This window comes from Uloborus diversus, chromosome 9 (assembly GCF_026930045.1).
Source record: "Uloborus diversus isolate 005 chromosome 9, Udiv.v.3.1, whole genome shotgun sequence".
Taxonomy (NCBI): Eukaryota; Metazoa; Arthropoda; class Arachnida; order Araneae; family Uloboridae; genus Uloborus; species Uloborus diversus.
Window position 1 is genome coordinate 66,173,485 of NC_072739.1, and position 24,425 is coordinate 66,197,909.

General features: G+C 35.7%; 1 protein-coding gene across 1 annotated transcript in view; it reads right to left on the reverse strand.

The window, feature by feature from the left end:
- The window catches only part of LOC129230106 (general transcription factor IIH subunit 4-like), a 98,168-nt gene that overhangs the window by 16,075 nt on the left and 57,668 nt on the right, over positions 1 to 24,425 (reverse strand). The window contains exon 8 of the mRNA XM_054864507.1: positions 487 to 555. Coding sequence (XP_054720482.1) covers positions 487 to 555 — 69 coding nt within the window. The remainder of the gene's footprint in view (positions 1 to 486; positions 556 to 24,425) is intronic.

The window sequence follows — 24,425 nt, forward strand, 5'->3', positions numbered from 1 at the left end:
TTGTTTTTCAAAAAAAAAAAAAAAAAAAATCTAACAAACTTTTCAAATAAATATTTCCTGTGTTAGTATTCCCATACTAGTCATTTATTGATAAATTTTCTTTAAAGCAAATAAAATTATTTATTTTATCTGAATAAAGCTGTTTAAAATTGACAATATTTTTCAGTAATTGCATGTTTAATTTTTACACAAAACCATAATATAAAATTTTAAGTATCTGCTGCCTCTGGATATGGGTAAAAAATTGATTTTAAAACTTGTGCTGAATATTATGAGCTAAATAAAAGTATGTAAGAGAAGTGCATGATTAATAGCATAAGTCAGATAGTTGAATTTCACAACGTAAATTACCCTATTCACAAAAGAAAACTCTGAAAAAAATAACTACATGTAAAAATTATCTGATGGATAATTGATTTTAAGTGAGTTGAATTTCACAATTTATTCTATATTCAAACTGACAGTTATTAATGTTGGGATACTTACTTTTCCCAATGAGAGGAAACTCAGTTGAAAAAGAAATGTAAGACAATCAACAAGATTTAAGCCCCTTTCCTAGAAATCAAATGAAAATATTTAATACAACAAGCAAGAAAAGAACAGAACTATTTATTTTATACACTCTCTCTGGTTTGAACCTTAAAAATCAATCATAAATTTATTTGCAGCAAACACATTAGAGAGTAAATTTAATTAATTGAGGACAAGGTAGGAGGTTGACAAACCTAACTTAGCCTCATCAGCGGATGGAGATGAGGGCATATTAAAACCAGTTGTTTCGGATGGCGAAAAGCCTGACTTTTTTAAATGTGAAATATTCTAGTATATTTTGTTTTATTTATGTCAAAATGTTTTTAAGCATCGTTTCCTTTTTTTTTTTTCAGAATGTGTTTTCATGTATTGTGATCAAGTTAAGTTCATTGAAAATTCAGTTTTTAGCTTCGAGAATAGGCGGCATTTCTGAGAATTTCATTTTTTTTAAAAGCATTTTTCGGGAAATGTAGCGTATACACTGATGCAGTGTTTTTTATGGAAATTACTGTTTTTAAAAACTACTTTTGTATTTACTTTCTGTGTCACTCGGCTAATAACACACCTGTTTAAACCAGACAATATTTATGTCCCCGTAGGTGTGTGTGTGCGCGCGTGCATAATCGAGAGGTTTTACTTTAATTTTAAAATAAAACACATCTCTACTGGTTCTTTTGGATAGGAAGACATTTTACTCAGATTAATTGCAAAATCCAACCAGAAGACGAAAATATCACTGTCTTAGTCTATTTGGAAGAAACTAAACCAGATTTTGGCAGATTCAATTAAATCAGTCAATATTATGCACAAATCTATTTGGGAAAAGATCAGTTATCTTTATACCGGAGCAATACAAGCATTTTGACTCTGCTTGGGAGTCAGTTTCTGAGGACTCTAGGAACTTATGCAATTTAAGTGCTCTGCTCCTGATAGAAGCAGAATAGTTGAATTCTAGTGAAGAAACAGTAGCGATTACTGCTATGAATAAGCCTCGTTCAACTATAAAATGTTTCCTTTGTGGAAAGTCGGGACATAAAAAAAGTCAGTATTCTCAGTAAAGCAAAAGCAACATCAAAAGTCAAAAACCTTGGTTTGAACCTGAGGAGTTTCTGATAGAATTTTATGTGCTGGAACTTTTGAGTTAAGTTGTGAAGAATTCTACAAGAGTAAAATCGAATGTAAATATCACAGTTATATGATAACTTAAAGTCATACAAGTTAATTAAGTGACATCATTAATTAATTGTGTAGGGTGTATGTTGAATCATGCTGAATTTTATGATGAAAATGAAATGTTTTTCTACTTATAATTGATTTTATATGAACTAACTGAATGATTACGCATTGCTTTGTGTGGAGAATAAGTTTTCGAAACTAGGTAGCTTCATCAAAATTTTTCTTTTGCCAATTCGAGATAAATTTTTTTTAAAAATGTACTAATGATAACTAGAAGTAGGTTAGCCGATACCTCCAATCAAACAAAATCACCAATTAATTCGTCTAATTTAATATCCCCTGACATGTCTTTGGCAAATGCCCTACCCTCTTTCTCCGCTTTGGAGAATGAGTGTGTTAAAAATTTCCTTTCTCAAATCTCGGATGTCACTGCACTCGAAAAATGAACACCCGAAAAGAAATTAATATTCCTAAAATTAAATCTCAAGAACAAAGCTCTAGAATTCTTAATTAACGATCCTCGTGCAAAACTCAGCAAAATCTTTTGACGACTTAACGAAAGCTCTGGTTGAAAAAATTTTCATCCGAACCAATTTTCAACAAGTTCAGGAAAACTTCTCCAGCGTAAAGCAAAAGCCGAATCAATCGGTTTCAGAATTAATTGAACAGATTGAACTTTCTGCCACTAAGTACATCAACATTGAGAATCCAACAACCACAAACTGAATTTTAACGTCACTAAATCATATGTTGGACTTTTTACCACCAATAAACACCTGTACTCGTACCACCCCCAAGTCCTCTTTCAAGATCAGCCTCTTTCATATGTTAAACATCCAAAGTACTTGGGCTTTGTTTTAGATCAGGAGATTACGAGCAACGGACACATCTCAAATCTGGTGATCAAGAGCCGTAAGAGACTGAATATCCTTAAGTACATCTCTGGCAGAGACTGGGGTGCTGACGCCAAAACACTCAGATCAACATACATTGCACTAATCAGGCCTATCCTTGAGTATGGATTCCCGGTATACTTCTGCGCCTCGACATCTAACCTTCTCCAGTTGGAGAAAGTGCAATTGAGTGCGGCTCGCATCATAACAGGCCTAAGAAACAGTTGCCCAAATGATATAGTGCTTTATGAGGCTGATCTCCCTCCCCTTGGCCTCGTTAGAAACTCGAAACTGGTGAAATACTTCAACAAACTAAAAAGCTATGAAAATCAGAACCGTACATCTGAATATCTGTCCAGCTGGAGTAGCAACCAGAGACTCAAAAGGAATAGCCCACTTGGTCTGGCCGACAAACTGGATATTATATCCCATTCAGTGGAGTACTCATCTCTAACACCCTGTGTTAGTCCGACTGAGGGACTCCTTGGAGTTCACTTCCACTCTGAACTACCGTCTCAAACCAACAAAAACTCTGATGTCCCTGAATATCTACGACAACTGGCTCTGGAGGTTATAAATAGTATCCCGAGTTACGCTACTCTTATTTATACAGATGGGAGTAAAGACGAGTCAAATCATACTGGGAGTGGTATATATATTGAGAATCCTTCTGTACGTCTCTCTCGACGCAACCCAGACCACTGCTCGGTCTTTAAGAGCGAATTAATAGCTATTAAGGAGGGTTTAAATCAAATTCTCCACTCCACAGACTGTAGTGACATCTGGATTCTTACAGACAGCCGTAGCTCAATTCAACATCTACAGGACTGGAACCAAGTAAATGACCTAGTAAGCATTCAAATCATCAATATGCTTAAAACTATTTCAAAGCGAAGAGACGTCCACCTTCAGTGGATCCCCTCCCACGTCAACATTCCGGGAAATGAAACCGCGGATGCTTTGGCAAAAAGAGGCTGCGCTGAGATGGCCACGACTGATTACGACCTAACCTTTGAAGAAATTTTCTGTGCGGCGAAAAATAGAGACCGGCATGTCTGGCTAGCACCTCCAGCTCATTCTTGGTACAGTAGACCAAAACCAGGAGGTGCATTACGTTTCAAGGCCGACAGACAGGACCAAACGGCCATCTCAAGACTCTTCAGTGGGCACCTGAAATGCATGTCATTTGAATCCGGCCGTAAAGTCTTCCCAACGTGTCCCAAGTGCCATCTACTGCCGGCCTCCCCGCAACACCTACTGGATTGCTTGGGGCTCACTCTTGAGGATGTCCGCGACAACCCACTCCTGGTGCTCGACTTTGCGAGGGTGCATGGAATTATGGATTTGATTTAGCTGTCGCTAGATCCTGAAGGATTGGACACAACAACATTGAGAATCCATCAAAAAAGATTCAGGATCTAACGGAAAATCTAAAATTTTCAAAACTTTTAGAAGCTTTAAGGGGGGACATAAAAGTTGAAGTTAAGAAACTGGGACCAAGTAATTTTGAAGAGGCAGCAAAATTTGCGAAGAACATAGAGAGCGCACTAAATTCAGATGAATATAGCATCTCAAATATTAATACTCGCCCCAACATCAAACTGCAAATTTTGTTGCAAAACCAAATTGAGACTAACAAACAAATCAAAATTCTAACTTAGTGTTTTTAAAGCCTGATGGAAGTGGATGGTGACCAAACCCAAGGAATCCTCGACTTGTCCTGATGACACAGCTCCGGAAGAAATTAATGCTCAAGCCGCCGGCCATCTTTCAGCACTGCCTGGAGGCCTCATCTATATAGACTTTCTGGAGTTTTTATCCTCTCGACGTACTTCGAGCCCCCGGCACAGCAGAGCATGCGTGAAAATGGTGCAGCGTGTACCAGCCGTCTGACCATCTCCTTCTAATCCACCGGAGTAAAAAAAGAAGCTGCCTTCTAGCCCTATCGGAAAAATGTCCGGGTCCCTCGCCAGAAAGATGTGTTTTAGTAGCCTATGAGGCAAAGAAACTTGTGTATCTAGTGCGCGGGATCCTCCAAACGAGGGCTCGTAGAGGTTGATTCTACGGCCCACCGTGCGCGCGACCCGAGGCTCTATGCTTCCTTTCACCTCCAGCAGCATTGACCGAGTTATTGAACTATGATCGTTTTGATGAGGTTGAGTATTTAACACATGTATTATTTACCATATTTTTAACCGAGATAGTTTTATATGTTGTTTTTTTGGTTGTCGTACTAATTTTAAGGTGTGCACCTAATCCAATGTGTTCAAAGTGTACGTTTTGTGTTCTAGCGTCTCCTAAAGTGAATAAAGGAAGTGTACTTTTTGTAACTGTCGTGTTGTCGTTTGCCCGATGTTAATCGATTTTTGGTGCAGCCAAGTTCACTACTCTTAACTCCTGTAACCAGGAGCGTTTCCAATGTTCCCATGCAGCTAACCGAATAACGTTCTAATAATTCTAGGACTGAAAGCACCACTATACTTCATAACTTGATCACGTTTGCCATTTCGATGCATCTTTGCAATGTAACTTAACACACTATGACACATAGCTTCAGCTTAACATCCCACAGTTCAAAAATTGCTTCCCGGTGAAAATTTAAAAAAAAGCTCAAAATCTCTATATTTTTCTGTGGCAAATCACGTCAAAGCAAGGATTGTTTAATAGAACAGACAATACCATTTGAGAAAAAATGGGTATCCTGAAGAAAACTAAGGTAAGTTTCTCATCTCTGAAAATAGGCCATCGCTCTAAAGCTTGAAAGATCAATGTCCAATGCATGACTTGTCAGAAGAGACATCATAATTTCACGAACAAAAGTGTACAGCAAATCAAAAACTGACACTACCCAGGGATAAAAATACAGTAGTATTTATCAAAACAAAGTCATATGTTCCTAATGTGGATTCAGCCCTGCAATTTCTTCTGACGTTACTCTTTTCTGATGTCAGAAGGAGTATGTTCTGACGTCTGAATGACATCAGAAGGAGTGACGTCTTCTTACTACTTTTTTCTGATGTTACGTTGATCAACAGCAAATGTTCCACCGAATGTTCGTTTTCAATTTTGAGAAAGGTTAAAATAAGTTTCACAAGTTACATTTCGCAGCCGAATTTGCAGGCTTTTTCATCATTAAAGTTTGAGAATTCACATAAGTGGACACCTTACGGAAGTGACACCTAAATTGGATTTTGATGATGTTGCAGTGTCAGCCTAACGGGATGAACTAAGCAAATAAACTTAACTGAAATGAACTTGACAAACTGATTCATTTTAATTTCACACACACTTTGATTCTTGCACTTTTCTTTCTCAAGCAGTTCGCAGGGAAATTGAATCAAACAGTAGCATTATTAATATTGTTATAAAAGTGCATGCATCAATTTTTGTGATAGAAGTATGAAAATGACAGAAAATAACCAACTTTCTTCTTACTGCAAATTAGACTTTAAATAGGCACCAAATTACGTAAAAACCTCGGTACTTGTAATGTAATAGATGAATTTGTTTCCACAAAAGCTAGAAACCTCTTTTTTAAACTTAATATTAAAATTAAAAAGATTAAATTTTTTTGTTCAAAATTATTTTAATTGTTTATGTAAATTTGTTAATGTAATTTTTTACATGAAAGTAAGGCTTTCAAATTCTATTATTGTAAAACTAAGTTTTAAAACAAAACCAAACACTTGGTAACTAGTAAAGTAAAAACACCAGTAGTGGTCACTTCAAGGGTTATGTTTGAAAAAATAGGATTCCAGGTCTCCCAATGGATTCAATAGTGCACCAGACGTGAACGGAGGGGGTTGTATGTTATATGCTGTTCAGTCTGCTTTTCTAGTGACAGTCTGAAATCTTTTATTAGCTTGGATTTCTACAGACAGAACTCAACAGGTGCAGTTCACCGTCACCTTTGAAGAATATTTGGAAATTTTAATTGAAGCCTTAGAAAAACTTACTCTTTCATAACTAAAGCTCAAGCAAGAAATTTGAAAACAAATCAAAGGTAATCTTAAATTAGATGAAGCAATTGTTATAATGGATTTTAGTGAAAACTACTCCTTTATCTTGCAAAATGAAGCCCAAGTTGAACAAGTTGCGCTCTTTATCCAGTTGTAATTTATACAAATAATGATAATGATTAAACAGTTTCCAGTTTGTGCATAGTGTCAAATGACCTGGAACATGATGTAGCATTTGTTTCCGAAACACAAAAGGTTATAGCGGAACACTTAAAAAATAATTTTCCAGCTGTGAGAAGTTTAGTATACTATAGCGATGGATGTGCTGCACAGTACAAAAACTAAAAGTATTCTCAATTTGTGTCTTCATGAAAGGGATTTCAAACTAAAAGCTCTGTTTTTTTCCACAAGTCATGGCAAATCTCCTTGTGATGGTATCGGTGGCACCGTCAAACGCATTGTAGCAAAAGAAAGTCTCCAAATGACTCCCAGTAATAGTATTAATACTGCACAAAAATTCTTTGAGTTTTGCATGACTAATATTAAAACCAAAAACTCAGAATGATGAAAAAAAGAAAAAAACACTGAGAGAAACACACAAAGAAATGGCGGCTTGTTTCTCTAAAGCCAAGACTGTTTCAGAAATTCGTTGTTTTTTCCACTTTTCACAAATCTCTGAAGACTCAACTGCAACAAAACGTGTAAGTTTTGACAAAAACTTTTGGAGTCTTCAGTTTTCAGAAGAAAGTTCATCCATTACAATTTAGGATATAGGTGTAAAAATTAATATTGCTTGAATTTATGACAATCAGTGGTTTTTTGGATTAGTATTATCAAAACACACCTTTTCACTGGCCCTCAAAAGACTATGTTTGCAACATTCTAATAAGCAATATAATTTCATGTGTAAATCCTCTGCTTTTAAAATCCTCAGGGAGAATGTACTATTCTTCCAAGAAAGAGATAAATTCAATCAACCTACTTGGTACTTCACAGGTGTAAATAGAAAATAAGCCTGTATTAAGTTCAGAATATTTAGTACAAAATCATGAATCAGCAACTTTTTTTTTCTTTAATTTTATGTAAATTCTTTACTTTTAATTTTATCAAAATTGAATTATGAACTAATGTAGTGTAAAACAGCTTCATTTTGTGTTATATAGTTTCTGTCTATGATTATAGAGCAATTAGTATTGCACAGAGTAAGTCAAAAATAGTTATATTGTAAAAGCTTTTGTGTACATAATTTGTTGTTTCTTGTAAAATTAACTATATTGCCAATGAAAAAAACACCAATTTCTTTTTAGAATCATTTAGTTTACACTTTAAGAATCATTTAAAAAAAATTACTTTGATTGGTGTTATGCCTTTTTTTTAAATGTTTTTTTTTTTTTTAAATTTCGTGTTTTTCTTCAAAATATTTACGAAATTCAAGTTTGAGCTAATGCACCATTGAATATATTCTCAAATACATTTTTTGCTTAGTTTGCAAGTTATTCAGAACATTCTGGTGAAAAAATATTTGTAATATCATGAAAATTGTCAAAGTAATGAATTTTTTACTTGTCACTAGCGCAACATTTCTCAGAAAAGCAAAAACCGCGTCTTTCAACACATTTTTAAAAGTTAATGTCTCAAAAAGTATTCAAGATACCAACAAAAAAAAAATTCACAGGATTAATTGCGACAGCAAATAGAACAAATGAAAAAATATCATTGAAATTGGAGATGGCCGGGATGAAGTCATATGGATTGACCCACTTATGAAATTGAAAAAAGTGCTGTAAAATGCTATTGCACTATGAAATATGAAGACTAATATTTGCATCCATAACATGAATTGTGCCTGTGTTGAATTTCCCGTAAGGTATGTAATATGCAAACATATTCGTTATTGTGCTTTAAGTTCCAATCTACACAAGATGCAATACTGAATTTAGCAGATGTAATGGACCGAAATGAGGAATTAGTAATCTTTCATATATCATTTTAAGTATTTATATTATGTTCTATTAGCGTTTGGTGATCATTTTACAACTGAGGCAGTGAGAAGCAAAGGGATGTAAGTGGCAAAATTAAAAATTTGGAAATAACCAGTGCAAATAGTAGGTGAACCTCGATTCTGTCTTGGGGCAGGAGATAGTACTAGTAGCCCTCGTAGGTGCTGCTGTATAGCATGATTTAGAAAAAAAAAAATCAATGAAAGCCTACATAGGAAGTTAGCTTTATACACATTTTACTCAAAACTTGAAAATGTCCACTTACATCCCTTTGCTTCTCACTGCCTCAATTAATTTTACATGTTGTTTCATCGAAATTTTGACTGAAATGTCTCTATCAAAATGTGTTCGCGTATTGGACAACAAAACTTGGGGCATGCTTTACGCTGATACAGTACAGGTAGTATTACTGTGCTATGATATCAGTTGCTTTAGATTATATTTTCCTTTCAAAATTTATTTTGTTTAAAATGAATTTTTAAAAAACATTAATGTCAAATTTTTTACTTCATTATGTGTATTCTTGTCTGTTGTAGCTAACTTTTGTTTGAAATAAATTGAAAGCTATTTCATGTTCAATTGTTTATAGGGGTATGTTCTTTCCAAAAACATATTACCATGATAATATAAGATAGATATATTTTTTCTATTCAGATAAATGTCATATGCTAAATTTGACAGATCCTCATGATTAAATTTTGATTTCTTGGATTTTAGCTGATAGTAACATTTCAGACTTGAGTGAAGGACAATACTAAATCAGCAGTTGCTGTGAAATCTACACATATCAGTTTCTAGCTATTGATTTACCAAAATTTTGTGGAATAATTTTGAGTTTTTAGAAATGAAAGCTTTTACTTACTGACTACAACATCTTACTAATGAACAACAATAGAATGAAGAATAGTCTCATAGAAATTTTTATTAAATATAAAGTGCTCAACCTTGCAGCCAGTGGCAGCCTTGACAGCATAACTATTGCAACGACGGAGTGACCTGTCAAGAGAACCTGACACAAATTTAACTTGTACTAACCCATATGTGGAGCCCCCCCCCCCCCTCACTGCCTTATTTCTTGCGCTAGAGTGTTCTGAAAATTATCAGCACAGCAAGGAATATAATTAATAAAATTAATTTTTAGTACATTGTAAAAGAGAATCGAGCAGAAAGTTAAAGAAATTTTAAAACTATTTTTAGGGGCTGATTGTGTTTGAAGAGAGAGAAGAGGTCAAGGAGTGTGTTGACGAAGCAGTAGGGGCAATTTCGCCAGATGCCCACAGCAAGAAAATCTGTGAAATGGAGACATAAAAGAAAAAAGACTTCAAACAAAATTCTTTCTGATACAAACATTGGATCTAGTGTTGGTTGCGCCAGATAGTGTAGCACCTCTTCAATATGTTCAGAGATACCTGCCCAACTAAGCTCTTTTCCAACACGACGAGGTATAAAAACTTGCTTGCTCTGCAGAAAGGAACCACATTTAAGCCAACCACCAGTGAAGAATTAGAAGTCTTGTTCAGCTTACGTATTAAAATAGGAACATTGACAATTTCAGTACCTACTAAGGCAGAATCATTTAATCTCTTTTTTCAGTGCATAGAAAAAGCATTCAAAATAAATAATGTACCGCAACAATTGAAATTAAAAATCCGATTAAGTATTCCAGGAGAAAAATTAACAAATTTAATGGTTCACATGAGTGAGGAAGACATGAATGATTATGATAAACTCAAAGCAATGATTTTAAAGGAATTTCAGCCAACGCATCAAGTGTGCTTAAATCAATTTCAATATGCTCAAAAATTAACTAACGAAAATTACATGCAATTCATGTCCCCATTGAGTACTAATTTTGAATATTACTGTCGGCTAAGAGAGGTGAGTGATTTTAAATCAGCGTGTGAATTAATGCTTTCAGATAAACTGTTTAGTGAAATCGATCGGGATTTGAAAACTCATATAGATATAAAACAAGGGGAAAAATGGTTTAAATTGCAAGAATTAGGCCGAGAGAGTGACAATTATCTGTCATCGAGAGATAAACCAAAATCCAAGTCGCTTCCCCCTAAATCCTCTTCAGGAAGTGAAAATAAGAAGAGCGAAGGAAATAATTTGCACAGATATTCTTCCAATACTGAGGGAAATAATTATCGTAAACAGGCTTCATATGGAATTCACAATGTAAATAAATTCCGTAGTATTAATTCTAAAGATGTTTCAAATGTATACTTATCAAGAGCAAAAAATATTCATTGTATTTTGTGTAAAACAGGCGAAACTCATACGATAAGCGAATGTCTAAATTAAAAAAAAAAAATTTGGTAAGTGAGAGAGTAGATATTGTAAAATGGAATAATTTGTGCTTCAAATGTCTCTCTTCTAGCTGCAGTATAAAATTCTGTAGGACAAGAAACTGTTTCTGTGGAAAACCGCATGATCAAATGTTTCATTTTCCAAAAGAGGTCAGGGAGAGCAAAAATCTCTCTGAAGAGGAGAGCGCAGTTTCAACAAGTAATAATTCTTGTCTCAAGGTCAAGAGAGTGTAACATTTTAATTCTAACTTGCAGCCGATATGCTAGAAATCCTTAGGATGGGAGAGGGAAAAACAAATTAATGAGGATTTTATGTGATAACGGATCAGACCGGAGTTGGATTCGGAGATCCGTAGCAGATTGTTTAAAACTAAATTAGGGTCTGGTGGGGTAAAGTGGTCATAAAATCGTAGGTTTTCAACTTTGGTGGGTAATAAATAAAACAAATTATTTAAACACTTCAACTTTTTTTGTTGTTATTTTACATTGCATTATTAAAGAACACATTACATTAAAGTTTGGAAGAAAAAAAATTGATTTAATTAGTTTTATAACACTTTCTTTTCCTTTTGTATTATTTATGACCATTTTACCCCATGGGATGGGGAAAGTGGTCATAGCATGGGGGAAAGTGGTCATAGTTAAAAATAAATGCAAAACCATATTAAATAACCCTAATATTTGTATATTTCAGTTATTTTTATGGTTACAAGTATATGCACTAATATATGTGTGTATACACGAGTATATCGTGTAAATATGAGTAATCACGTTCACATATGAGTAGATACATGTATACATCAGATACATGCAACCATATGCATACTTAAGTATATACGTGTATACACGAGTATGTAAGCATGTATACGTGATTACCAAAAGGAGTGTTGTTGTGTCTACACTAGTATATATGTGTCATGTTTATATACGTGTCACGTGTATATATGCGTATAAACGAACGTCATATGCATGTTTGCACTTGTATCTCGAGTATATATGTGCATACCTGAGTATATATGTGTATAGTAGACGTATATACGCATATATGTACAAGTGTACATGTGGATACATACATAAGCGTACATAAATGTATGTACGGGTATACACGAGTTAATTCGTGGATGCATCCAATGCGTGTTTGTACATGTCTTTTCACATATATACATGTATATATGGAAGCACGAGTATTATAAGTATGTATACGTGTAAACACAATTATATACCTTAAAAGAGGTATATACGTACATTTACGTGTATACACCAGTACATATATGTATACACGAGTATATACGCTTATATACATGTATGCCTACAAAGTGAATCCAAGCTCTTGAGCAAAAATCTAAGGGGTGTGAGAGGGGAGGATAAAAAGCAAAGAATAATAAGGAGCTTATGGTCGCTGACGCGCTACATGCACACAAAGTCAGAAACTGATGGACGCAAAATAGGTTACAAACTTTTTACACAAAGATGATTTTACTAAAAATTTTAGTTTTTAAGAAATACTTAGAGCATTTGTTAAAAGTTACGGCCCGTAGTAGTTCTAATACACGCAACGCGACAAAGGCGCAGCGACGGATGAAAGTTTTTCAAAAGTCTCGTTATTAAACCAGAGAGTGCTTTGTGATTGCGACGCATGTATTACAGCTGCAGGCCGCAAATTTCTTCAATCGCTTTAAAACTTTCTTACGACCTAAAATGTTGTGTAAAATTGTCTTAGTGTAACAAATTTGTGACCTGTTTTGCATCCATCAGTCTTTGGCTTTGCACGCATGTAGCGCGTCAGCATTGCGTTTATGACCATATGTTCCTTATGATTCTTGCTTCTTATCCTCCCCTCTAAAACCTTTTAAAAAATTTCCCAAGAGTTTAAACTTACCCTGTATATTTGTATATCATATGCTTGTATGTAAGTATCTACTCGAGTATGTACGTTAGGGTGTCCCAAGATATAATGGCGAAAAAAAAATTTGTGAAATCGAATACGCATACCCTCCAATTTTTTTCCATTTCACCTCAGAAACATGAGAAAAAAGTTCCATTGCAATTAAATAACGGGAACCCGTGCCGACTTGAGGTCAAAGTTGGACCTAAATCCTGTAAGGCGACTACAGTGGAAAAATTGCTAACTGCATAATTCATTACTACGCGCGACATCAATTTATTTAAAGCAGATATTTACAACAATATTAGACTAAAAGAAACATTACTGTACATATTTTTTAATTCAATGTTTACTTTTTGCAGTCAGAATAGAACGTCCTCTGCTCTTGAACACAACGTAACAGATTGTTTTTGTTCCTCATCAGCTGTTAGCAAACCATGAAAGTTCTGCATCATTTTTACCGCTCTTTCAGCTGCATCGTTAACTGCACTAAGCTTTGAGAGTCTTTTTCACATAAAGGAATGAAATATTATTGACCATACCATAAAAGCTGGATGAATTTTTGTAGAGCAGCTTTTGAGATAATTGGGTCCACATTTTCGTACACTTTTATCAAAAAGCACAAATCTTTGTTGGGTGCTTTGACTGTCAAAATGCATTGAAACCATGGTTTCACGTATATTGTAACTACAAAAAAGCAGACATCAAACAATGCTTCATTTTCCTTCGTATCTAATTTTAGTTGTGAACTAAATATAATAGTTTTAGGGAGTAAATCGCTCGAGCCATCCATCGAGCTTTGTGCATGACTCCCGGTGGTCTTATTTTAAATTCACTTTCTGTATCTCCACCTAAAAATATGATAGGCAGTTCTGTCAACTCTTGATAGTCATCCCTGAGCGTAATATTAGTAAGTTCAGCACGGTAAAAGTCAAGTAAATTTTCCAAGTTAGGGTACAGTTCGGAACAACTCCGCAGCTCCTCCATAGCACTGTATTTAAGTGAGATAGATCAGTTCATATATGTGATGGTGGCAAGCAAAGGAAAGCATTTCTCTATCAAATTTTTGCTCAAGAATAGCGCAAGAACCACTTAAAGGACCTGTTCTGGAAGCTGTAATATCACAACTTAACTTTGTCTTCGAGATTCCAATCTAAAACTGCCTTTCAAACAGCCTTTGTTTGTTCTTTTCCTGTGGAATTATCCAGTTTAGACTCAGCAATGAGTTGTTCCGTCACATCCATATAAAATAACTATAGATAAGCAATCTTCTTTTGATTTTTGAGCACTCAAAGCAGGCAACAGTCCCATCTTCCTCTATTTTGATTAACCGAAGTGCATCAGCATGTGTAATATTGAATAAATTGTTTAAATTACTTGAAAATTCTTGTTGGCACTGCCTGAATACTTCTTGCAGTTTCTCTGCATTTTTTTGTAAGTCTCTCTAGATTTGATACAGGTTTTTAAGTTTATTCACACAATTTAGCAACGATTTGGTGGGAACGCATGCCTTTTCGCAAAAGATGATGCATTCCCGAATATCAATATTTGCACTTTCACTGATGGTTAAATTTACTTCTCGAATGTTATAAAACAAAACCGACAGAACTTGTCCGTTAGAGGGAAGTTTCAAGCCCGTAGTTTGTTGTTTTACGACTTCTATTAAAAATATCCCTTTTTTCAAACTTTGCAATTCCACTGCCATGTTTCGTTCCCTATGGAAGGACTACACTGCGCTCGCTGACCGGAATGTATTCGTACTGACATGTTTGACGGTTTGCAAATTACTACGGATAAGCCCCCCTCCCCCCAACTTATGTTTTTCTGTTTTCATTTGTTTTCTGTGCACTATTTACAGCTGTTTTGAGCTTTGCAAAGTATCGCGTCGCCAGCATTCGCTTACTTATATGAATACACGTGCTATTTACACGTTTAGGCCTTTAGGCGCAAGTCGGCACGGGTTACCGTGCTTCAAATTGCATGCAACTTTTTTTCCAACGGTTTTGATATAAAAGGAAAAAAAATAAGAGGGTATGCGTTTTAAAAAAATGACTTTCATTTTTTTGGGACACCCTAATGTACATGTCTACCTGAGTATATAAGTTTTCGTATACATACGAGTAAAAGCAAATATATACTTGTATAGTCGAATTTATATCTGCATAGACAAAAAATACCCATATCGCAGATACCCATATAAGTATTTATTGGTGCATTTATGTGAATATGTTTATATACGCGCCTACACGAGTATATGCGTATGCATACGTATATGTATACTCGCATATTTAACCCCATTTACTGTAAGAACAATACATATTAAGTGAAATTAATATTTAATTTATATCTGCCTTATACTTTAAGATTCAGTGACATTAGAAGAACAATATTCGTGAAGCCTAATATTATGGCCACTTTACCCGATCTTACTGAAATTGTTCTAAAAAATTATATAAAATATACCGTATATACTCGCGTATAAGTCGAGAAATTTTGTCCAAAAAATAAAGAGGAAGAAAGGGGAGTCGACTTATACGCGGGTCAAAAATTTCAAAAATATTTTCCGATCAACAATTGAGCAGAAACGATACGCGAAACACCAACATACGGTTACAGGTAGTTACCGCTAAGTTGATCGTGTCGCAAATTGTACTCTTTTAAATAAAAATATTTAAACAACCCTACAAAATATCAAGGAATCAAGAAAATTTTATTTCTTTTTATTAAGAATAAATTCAGTGGTTAATAAAAATTGTAACCGAAAATTGAAACTTCGCAATTGTTGAAACGGATATCTTATCTTTTCACACGCACTATACTTTCTGTATTCAGAGTGGCAACATTTTGTTCGCTTGCTTTATATGTTCCTTGACCTGAATCTCGACATTACACGTGCTCGTGCGTAGTTTCTCTCGTTTTGAAAATGGCTGACTTTTTGAAGCAAAAGCGCAAATCTTATACGGCTGGTTTTAAGCTGCAAGTGATTTCTGCTGCCGAAGTAACGAACAACTCGGCTGCTTCACGTGAGTTTGGAGTCAGCGAAAAACTCGTCCGGGATTGGCGAAAGGAGAGCGAGGATTTGCAGCAGGTACCACGTACGAAGAAGGCGCTGCGTCACGGAACGGCCTCGTTTCCAAAATTGGAAAGCAACTTGAATGATTGGGTTGTGGACTGCAGAAAAAATGGCTATGCTGTGTCGCGAACTACAATTCGTTTGCGAGCGCTGAAGTTGGCGAAAGACGAAGCATTTGTTTCTCCGGGCAGCACGTTTCGCGCATCATCCGGGTGGTGTACGCGATTTATGAACCGGCATGGATTGTGTCTGCGACAGCGAACTAAAATTGCCCAAAAACTGCCTTCCGACTTGGAAGAAAAAATTATGGATTTTCAACGGTATATAATCCGCAAAAAGCAGGAATTTTCTTTTGAACCGTCCCAAATTGGAAATATGGACGAAACCCCCATGAGTTTTGATCTCCCGGGAAATAGAACTGTGCATCAAAAGGGGGAGAAAACTATCCTGATAAAGACAACAGGCCATGAGAAAACCAATTTCACAGTTGTGCTCTCCTGTCTAGCTGATGGGGGGAAGTTACCACCGCTCATCATTTTCAAGCGAAAAACTCTGCCAAAAAATGCAGTGTTTCCTTCTGGCGTGGTGATTCGGGCCCAAGAGAAAGGCTGGATGACGAAAGCTGGTTGCGTCGACTGGCTCAAAACCATTTGGGATAGGAGGCCGGGAGCCTTGCATAAAAAGAAATCTCTCTTGGTGTGGGATATGTTCATTGCCCACCGGTCCGACGCTGCTGCAAAAAAAGCGAAGGAGTTGAATACGTCGCTTGCCGTAATTCCGGGGGGGGGGGGGGGGGGTTGACATCTGTGCTTCAACCTCTGGATGTGTGTCTCAACAAGCCCCTTAAGGGTCATGTCAGAAAAAATTGGGCGGAATGGATTAGTTCCGGGCTACCGGCCACAACAAAGGGCGGCAACCTTAAAAAGCCGGATCTAACTTTGGTCGCCCAATGGGTAAAAGATGCTTGGGACGCCATCCCCCAAGAAATGGTGATAAAATCGTTCAAAAAATGTGGCATTAGCAACAATTTGGATGGCACAGAGGACGATCTTCTGTTTATTGACAATGATGCCGACAGTGATTCAGAGGCCGATCTCTCTGACGATTCTGATGCCGCCGCTGATGTTTACGATGACGCGGTGTTGACGCAAGAGGGCTTCCGGGAACTTTTCGGTACATCCGACTCAGAATCCGAGTTTGAAGGGTTTTGAGAATGTGTATATATTTTTAATTGTTTTTCTTTTGTAAATAAATGTGCTTTTTATTTTTGAATTTGAAAATATTTCGCTATTTTTTTCCAAGAGAAGGGGAGTCGACTTATACGCGGGTTTTGGATTTTTCCTGGGTTTTTGGTTTGAAATTGGGGGGGGGGGGGTGGACTTATACGCGAGATCGACTTATACGCGAGTATATACGGTATTTAGCTAACTGCTAATGAGTAAACAATCTTAAGACATTTGGGAAGCTTCCTGTGCCGTCAATCTGTTCATAATTCTAACAAACAAAATTTCAAAAAGAAGTTAAAAGAGGTGTTTAGATTTTTAAAATTTTCATATTTACACAAAATATTTTTTTTGCCAAATAAAATTTTGCCAGTTCTGAAATTTTGTATTCAAAATGTAGTTCCTAATTCCCCGAACCTAAAATAAAATTTTCACATTCATTCGAACATTTATTTCCAAGCTATAGTCATTTATTTGGCGTATGACCACTTTACCCCATTGACTACTTTCCCCCACCAGACCCTATATCAGAAATCAAAGACTCATTTTTTTCTTTTGGTTCTGTGAGGCCTGTTGAAAAAATTTATGATGTAGCCAAGATAAAGTTAACAAATAGATACCATCCTGATAAAATCATTCAATTTGATGTTGTAATTACAGATACGATAACTGCTGTCCATAACTCGGTTCCAAATGCAGATATTTTGAACACTATGCGTTCGCGAAGGATTCATTTTGGCCGATTGTGTTGAGAACGACATAAAGATAGAAGTATTAATTGGGGCAGGTGTATTTTGGCAGATTGTTGACTCTATGAGATTTGAGAAAATAAACAAAACAATTACTTGTATTCCAATGGTATTTGGTTTCGCGCTACAGGGAACTCAGTTAAGTGAAAATTTCTTTGGTATTCAGATAGTCTTAGTGAGGAATTTAAATATATGCAAATGAAAAGAATAACATTAGATTCCAAACCGTCTCTGTTTATTCTAAGTGCTACAAATAAGCATCGCAGTCAAAAGTTTGAGAATACACACCCGCAATCAGTTGAGATGTTGAAATCTTCGCTGTATGTTGATGACTTGTGTTTTGGTGGAAATTGTGTGAACGAAGTTTTAAATCTGTCATCTGATGCTGTAAATATTCTGAAGCAAGGAGGTTTTAACTTGAGGAAATTGAGGTCTAACAACAAAGAGTTTGAAGAACTATGGGTGCAGCCGGGAGTAAAGGAATGGGAGTCGGTTGATGTTAGACAGGTTAAAGCGTGGCTATTACCTGGGATACTTGGGGTTCAATCCCAATAGGGGTTGAACTGGAATAAAGAGCAAGATGAGTTGTCGTTGGATCTGAAAACGATATTTAAAGGATTGAAATCATTGAAAAACAGTAAGAGGTGCATTTTACAGACTGCGGCTAGTATTTTTGATCTGGTTGGGTTGATTGCTCCATTCGTTGTGTGTATTAACCCATTCGATGACCAGCCCGAAAACCCTTAACCCGCATGCCGCAGATAACGAAACGGAGTTGCTTTTTGCTACGTTGTAATAACACTTTTCTCCCCATTTTGCTATCGGTATTTTAATGTTGTTTTTGCTGTTCAGCTTGCATTCGAAAATCGCTTCGCTTTATTTGTTTTTAAGCACTGAATTAAACAGTGCAATAAAATGCAAGGTTGCTAATATGTGCTGAAATATTCATACATTTACGCAGTACATAACAGGAAAATAAGAAACAATAGAGGATTGGACGAAAAGAAATTATTTTCATAACACTAATTATTTTATTGATTTATTTTTCCTTTTTGCTTTTATCTCAGTATATCTTTTTTTTTTTCTTTTACTGTTAAATGTAAGATGATCTATCTTTCAAAAGGCCTCAACAAAACATTCTTCAAACAATTGACTGATCGATCCAACGTGTGAGCAAGCGAATTGAATAGACAAAAACGCTTTAAGTGTGGGAATGATTTTCTAACAGGATAAAAAGTATTCTTCGGTGCCTTTTAATATATTGTGACACTTCAAAACGACCAATAAGCACAGAGACATCCCTTTGATGGCAGGACTATGGTCGACTTTTATCGTAATTCAGGTGACTTTTAAATCCCTTCTGAATGCCCAGATATCAGTTGCTCAAGCATGGGAAGTATTTTAAAGATAAATGATTACAAAAGATCAAAACTTCCGGCTAATCCCCTATTTCCCTAAAGGATACTTTTGTGCATGCAACTAAAAGCCCCCAGCTGAGAGAGGAGTAACTGGACCGACTGGGAGGTCTGTATTCTCCAAGGACCCTCTTTGCGAACATCCGAGCAAGTTAGTTCCATTCAAAGAATGGTCAGAAGGTTTTAGTGTTTTGTGGTCAACTCTTCCACATTATTTTCTTACAACAAAACAGTATAGCTCAGAAAGGAATTTCAAAGCAAGCTTTTATGCTTTAATGACGGAACATGTCTTCAAAAGGAAAAAAAAAGGAGATCTTGCTTGAAATCGAGTCGGATTTTAAATCTTTTTTTTTAAACATACTTGGATAAATTTTATTTAGTTTCATAGGATTATTTACTAATTATGGCAATTTGATTATTGAAAAGAAACCAAATATTTAATTTATATTTTTAAAATCTCATAAAAGAAGGTGCAATTAAAACATTGGAGCTATTTTAAGACAATGAATAAAATCTGAAAAAGAATGGGAGAAAAGGAATGTTTCGTTTCTCATGAGTAAAGCGTACAACCAAAGAACTCAAGATATTATCATTTCCTTCGTACTGTCGTATCTATTTTATGTTTTGCATAGTCAACTTTTACGTATAGTCAATGCGGTCGTCATTTTTTTTTTCGTGAAATAAAAAATATTCAAAACCGTATCACTAAAAATCCATCAAATGGTGCTGCGAATAATTTACGTTTCAAAATATCATGATTTAAAAATAAATAAGTAATAAAAAATAATAATAGTGTACAAATAAATAAAAAGCGTAGTAAACACATTATAATAATAAAAAAAACATACTCGTACAAAATTAAGATATGTAAGATAATTAAAAAAATAATATTGTGTAAAATAAATTATAAAATTTGAGGATTATGAACAATTTAGTGACGGATACTTGCGTAAGAAGGTGGATTTTTGTTAACAAGAAAAACATAAATATGTCTATTTGCTTTATTCAGGCATAGAAATATTGAAAAATATGCAAGGAAATATTTTCATATTGTTCATCAGGAGTTCAAATGCCAGAATGCTAAGAAACAAAGCTTCCACGAAAAGATAAAATATAGTGCCTGATTATTTAAAGCATTATACGTGTCCCATCAAAGAGTACTTGAAAGGTTAATATCTTAGTAAAATAAAATAAATTACAACAAGTTCCGTGAAATACTATAAGTTACATCCCTTTTGTCTAAGGAAAAGAGCTTGATTATCGCTCCCCAAAAAGCTCCAGAACCCAACAGAGAAGCGCAATAACAGGGTTCTGCCCCTGGAAGGATCGCCGACACATATTCGGCCGAAGCAAAAACTGCTAGAAACGCCGTGACGACACAGGATCGTCGAGGGCAGTTAGGAACCATTTTCTTGCGACGAGCCTGAATCGGCCGGGGCAGTATTAACACAAACTGCGCGGCCGATCCTGTATCGGCCGGGGCAAGGAATGGGTTAAGTTGTTGCAGGAAATTTGGGAGAGAGCAATTGATTGGGATGAAGAGTTGCCAAAAGACTTGCGGGGAAAAATAGGTGAAGTGGTGTAGAGAAACTGACAAAATGAGTGAAATAAAAATTCCTAGGCATTGTTTAGAAAGCTGTGTTGGTGAGAAGGCTGAAGTACACGCGTTTTGTGACACGTTATTGAGGGCGTATGGAGATGTTGTATATTTCAGGTTTTGTGATAAATATGGAAACTATAAGGTGTCTTTTGTGTTGTCAAAGAGTAGAGTAATCTGTGAGCTACAGAAATTAACTTTACCTCACTTAGAGTTGATGACCATTGTGATAGGTTCTAGATTGAGAAGTTATCTCAAGACAATTTTCAGAGACACGATTCGAAATATTGTGCAATGGAGTGACTCTTTGATTGCGTTGTACTGGGTAAAGGGTTGTGCCAAGCGTTGGAAAATGTTTGTAGCAAATCGTGTTTTGGAGATTCAGGAGAAGTCGAATCCCAGCGACTGGAAATTTTGACTCTCAGAAAAAAATCCAGCAGATTTACTAACTAGAGGGATTTCAATAGAAGATCTGTTGTTGAATAAATTATGGTGGTTAGGTCCAGATTGGCTTCAGGAGAAATGTCAAAGATGGCCGGAGCAGGTGTTCAAATCTGCGAGTAGGGACAATGTAGAATTTTTAAGGGAGGAAAGAAGTGAAGTAACTAATGTAACGGTTTTTCAGGTGGAACTGGTTGAAAGTTTGTACAATAGAATTTCGGTTTGGTGCAAATTGCAAAGAACTGTTGCATAGTCTCTCAGATTTATTAGAAATGCTTGGGGAATGAAAGTTGATTCTTCATTTCTTCAAGTTGATGAGTTGCGAGAGGCACATGACAGAGTAATTAAAGTGGTACAGAGAACTGTGTTTAGTACCGAGATTGCAACTTTAGAGAAAGGGAAAGTTCTGAAGTCTGGAAATTTGTCGGTTAAATCCCTTCATAGACAGTGAAGGCCTACTTCGAGTTGGCGGATGTTTGAAAAATGCAAATTTGGCAGAAAGTATAAAGCATCCTCTTATATTGCCAAAGAAACATCCTGTGACTGAATTAATCATAAGATACTATCATGTAACATATTTACATGCAGGTATATAATTACTTAGTGCATCAATTTGACAGAAGTATTGGATTCTATACACAAGATCTGCAGTTCGTAAAGTAGTGAGAAACTGTAACTTGCTGTAGATTTCATTCGGAATTTTCACAACAAATAATGGCAAATTTACCGACAGCTAGAGTAAATCCTGGAAGAGCCTTTTTTGAAATGTGGTGCAGATTTCGCTTTACCGTTTTTTTGTTACCCTTGCCGTGGAACAGGAGTTAAATTGTTAAAAATGTACATGTGCATATTTGTGTGTTTTATTGTTAAGGCCGTTCATCTTGAAATAGTGAGCGACCTAAGTACAGAAGCTTCAAGAGATCTTGGTCAATATCTAGCCAATGAAGGTGTGTTGTGGAAGCTGAACATTCCATCAGCTCCCCATTTTGGTGGCTTCTGGGAAGCTGCGGTGAAAACGATGAAATTTCATTTGTGAAGAGTAATGAAATCTCAGATTTTAACCATCGAGGAATTTTCAAATGTCTTAGCAGAAGTGGAAGCATGAATTCTAGATCACTAGTTCCTGCTTCAGACTGTGCTGATGACTATTGTGTGGTAACACCAGGTCATTTTCTCGTTGGCTCGGCATTAAACAGTGTACCTGAGCCTGATGTCACCAATGAGAAAATTACTATCACTGAAAGATATCAATTAACATCACAAATTTTACAATCCTTCTGGAAAACGTGGTCGAAGGACTATTTAACGCAGTTGTAAGTATGCAACAGATTTAAAATTCCATGCATTGATTTGTGCTACAATGACATAGTGTTGATCAAGGTGCATGCTGTAACTCTAAAAACTTCCACAGGTGAATTGTAAAGACCAATTCACAAATTGGTTAAACTGCCAACTGAACAAAAATGAGTCAATGTGCATTTTATTTTATAATTTTTATTTTAAATTAATCTTCATGTCAAACGTGTAATTTAAATTCTACACTTTTAAGGTGAATTAGTGTTATGTTTTTATGTTTTATCTCTAGTGTTATTTTGTATCATTGTAATGTTAATGTGTATAAGCTTGGATGACATGTGTTAGTGAGAATCTTGAAGAGTAACAAGGGCCTTTAAGGGGAAAGAGGGCTGCCTAATATCTTCTAACTTGTATATAGTTCTATGTTCGTCTGTGTTTGTGTGTAGTCTAGTGAATAAAACGATGTGAAAGGCAGTGGAGTTGTGTTCTTTGTGCTTGTGCTCCTGTATGAATATGGTATCAACGAATTTAGGCACTAATGCAGATTCGATTTTTTGTGAACAGCTTCTACATTTGAACAAAAACATTGCCTGTTTGGTGATATTTTGATAGTTGAAATGGTAACTCTAACCCCAGGGGATGAACTCTAAACTCCAGTAACAAGCGTTCATCGTTGACCACTTTTTTGCTTCTTCATTCCCCTGAAATGAGTCTTACTAGTAAAAAAGTTAAGTTATTGGATCGAGTTCAGCCTTGTCCCAATAAAGCCTTTTCCTGCATGTGAAACATTACCAAAACATATTATCAAATTATCATGCCATGGCGTGAGTTTCATTGTTGAAACTCGCAAGTTACTCGATCATCGGCTATTGTTTATATGAGGATATTAATAATATTACTGTTAATTATGTGTTATTGTTAATTAAATGATATTATTAATAATATAAATTAGTAACATTGATCTTGATCAAATGTGATTCAGAAATTTAACTTAAATAACTTTTACATTAATGAATAAATAAATAATATATCAATACCTGCATACAGAAATAAAACTTAAACCCACAAAAACCCGGGTGGGTTGCGTTTTTGCCAACCCTGGGATGTAGCAGTAGTAAAATGTGTGGACAACAGAAGCGTTACATTAGCTTTTAGCTTCACTGGTATCGATGAAGAAGTTCAAGTGACAAGATGGTGCAAGGAAAGCAAGTCGTATACTATACTAGAATAAAACAACCTGAAATTGTCAAAAAGTACACTGGTGGACAACTGCTAAGGATGAATCATAAAGGGCTATGTAGCGCATAAAAATTAAGTATGATTTGGATGCCAAGTGAAATAAATTAATGCCAAAATGCTAGAACATTACAATAATGATAATTTATTATGCTCTGAAACCAAGAAGGATTTAAAAAGTGTTTAAAGGAAAAAACCGGTTGTTTTATGCTGAATACGTAAAAGTGAGAAAATGTAATTACTGTTCCCAGGCATTCCGGTGCAAGATGTTAGTCGGGATATGGCCACCATGGATGCCATGGAAGCTTCCACACGTTGTATCATGCTTTACACAACATTACTCGGCAGCTGTTGAGGTAATTTATCTCATTTATCTGTTAGTCATGGATGAGAGTGTCCTTATTTTTTTGGAGGGTGTTGTCGACTGTGGGGCTGATACATATTCAATCTCCAGTACCACTGCAGTTCCCCTCCAGTAATTATTTACGTTTGCCGCGCAGCAGTAGCTGCACGCCCCTCAACTCTTCTGGACAGCAAAATAACTCATGTGCTGTTGATTTGATGTGTATTTGCCATGTGCTCGCCTCGCCAATCCGAGATGTAGAATGATTATCATATAATCTTTATTATTATGCATTA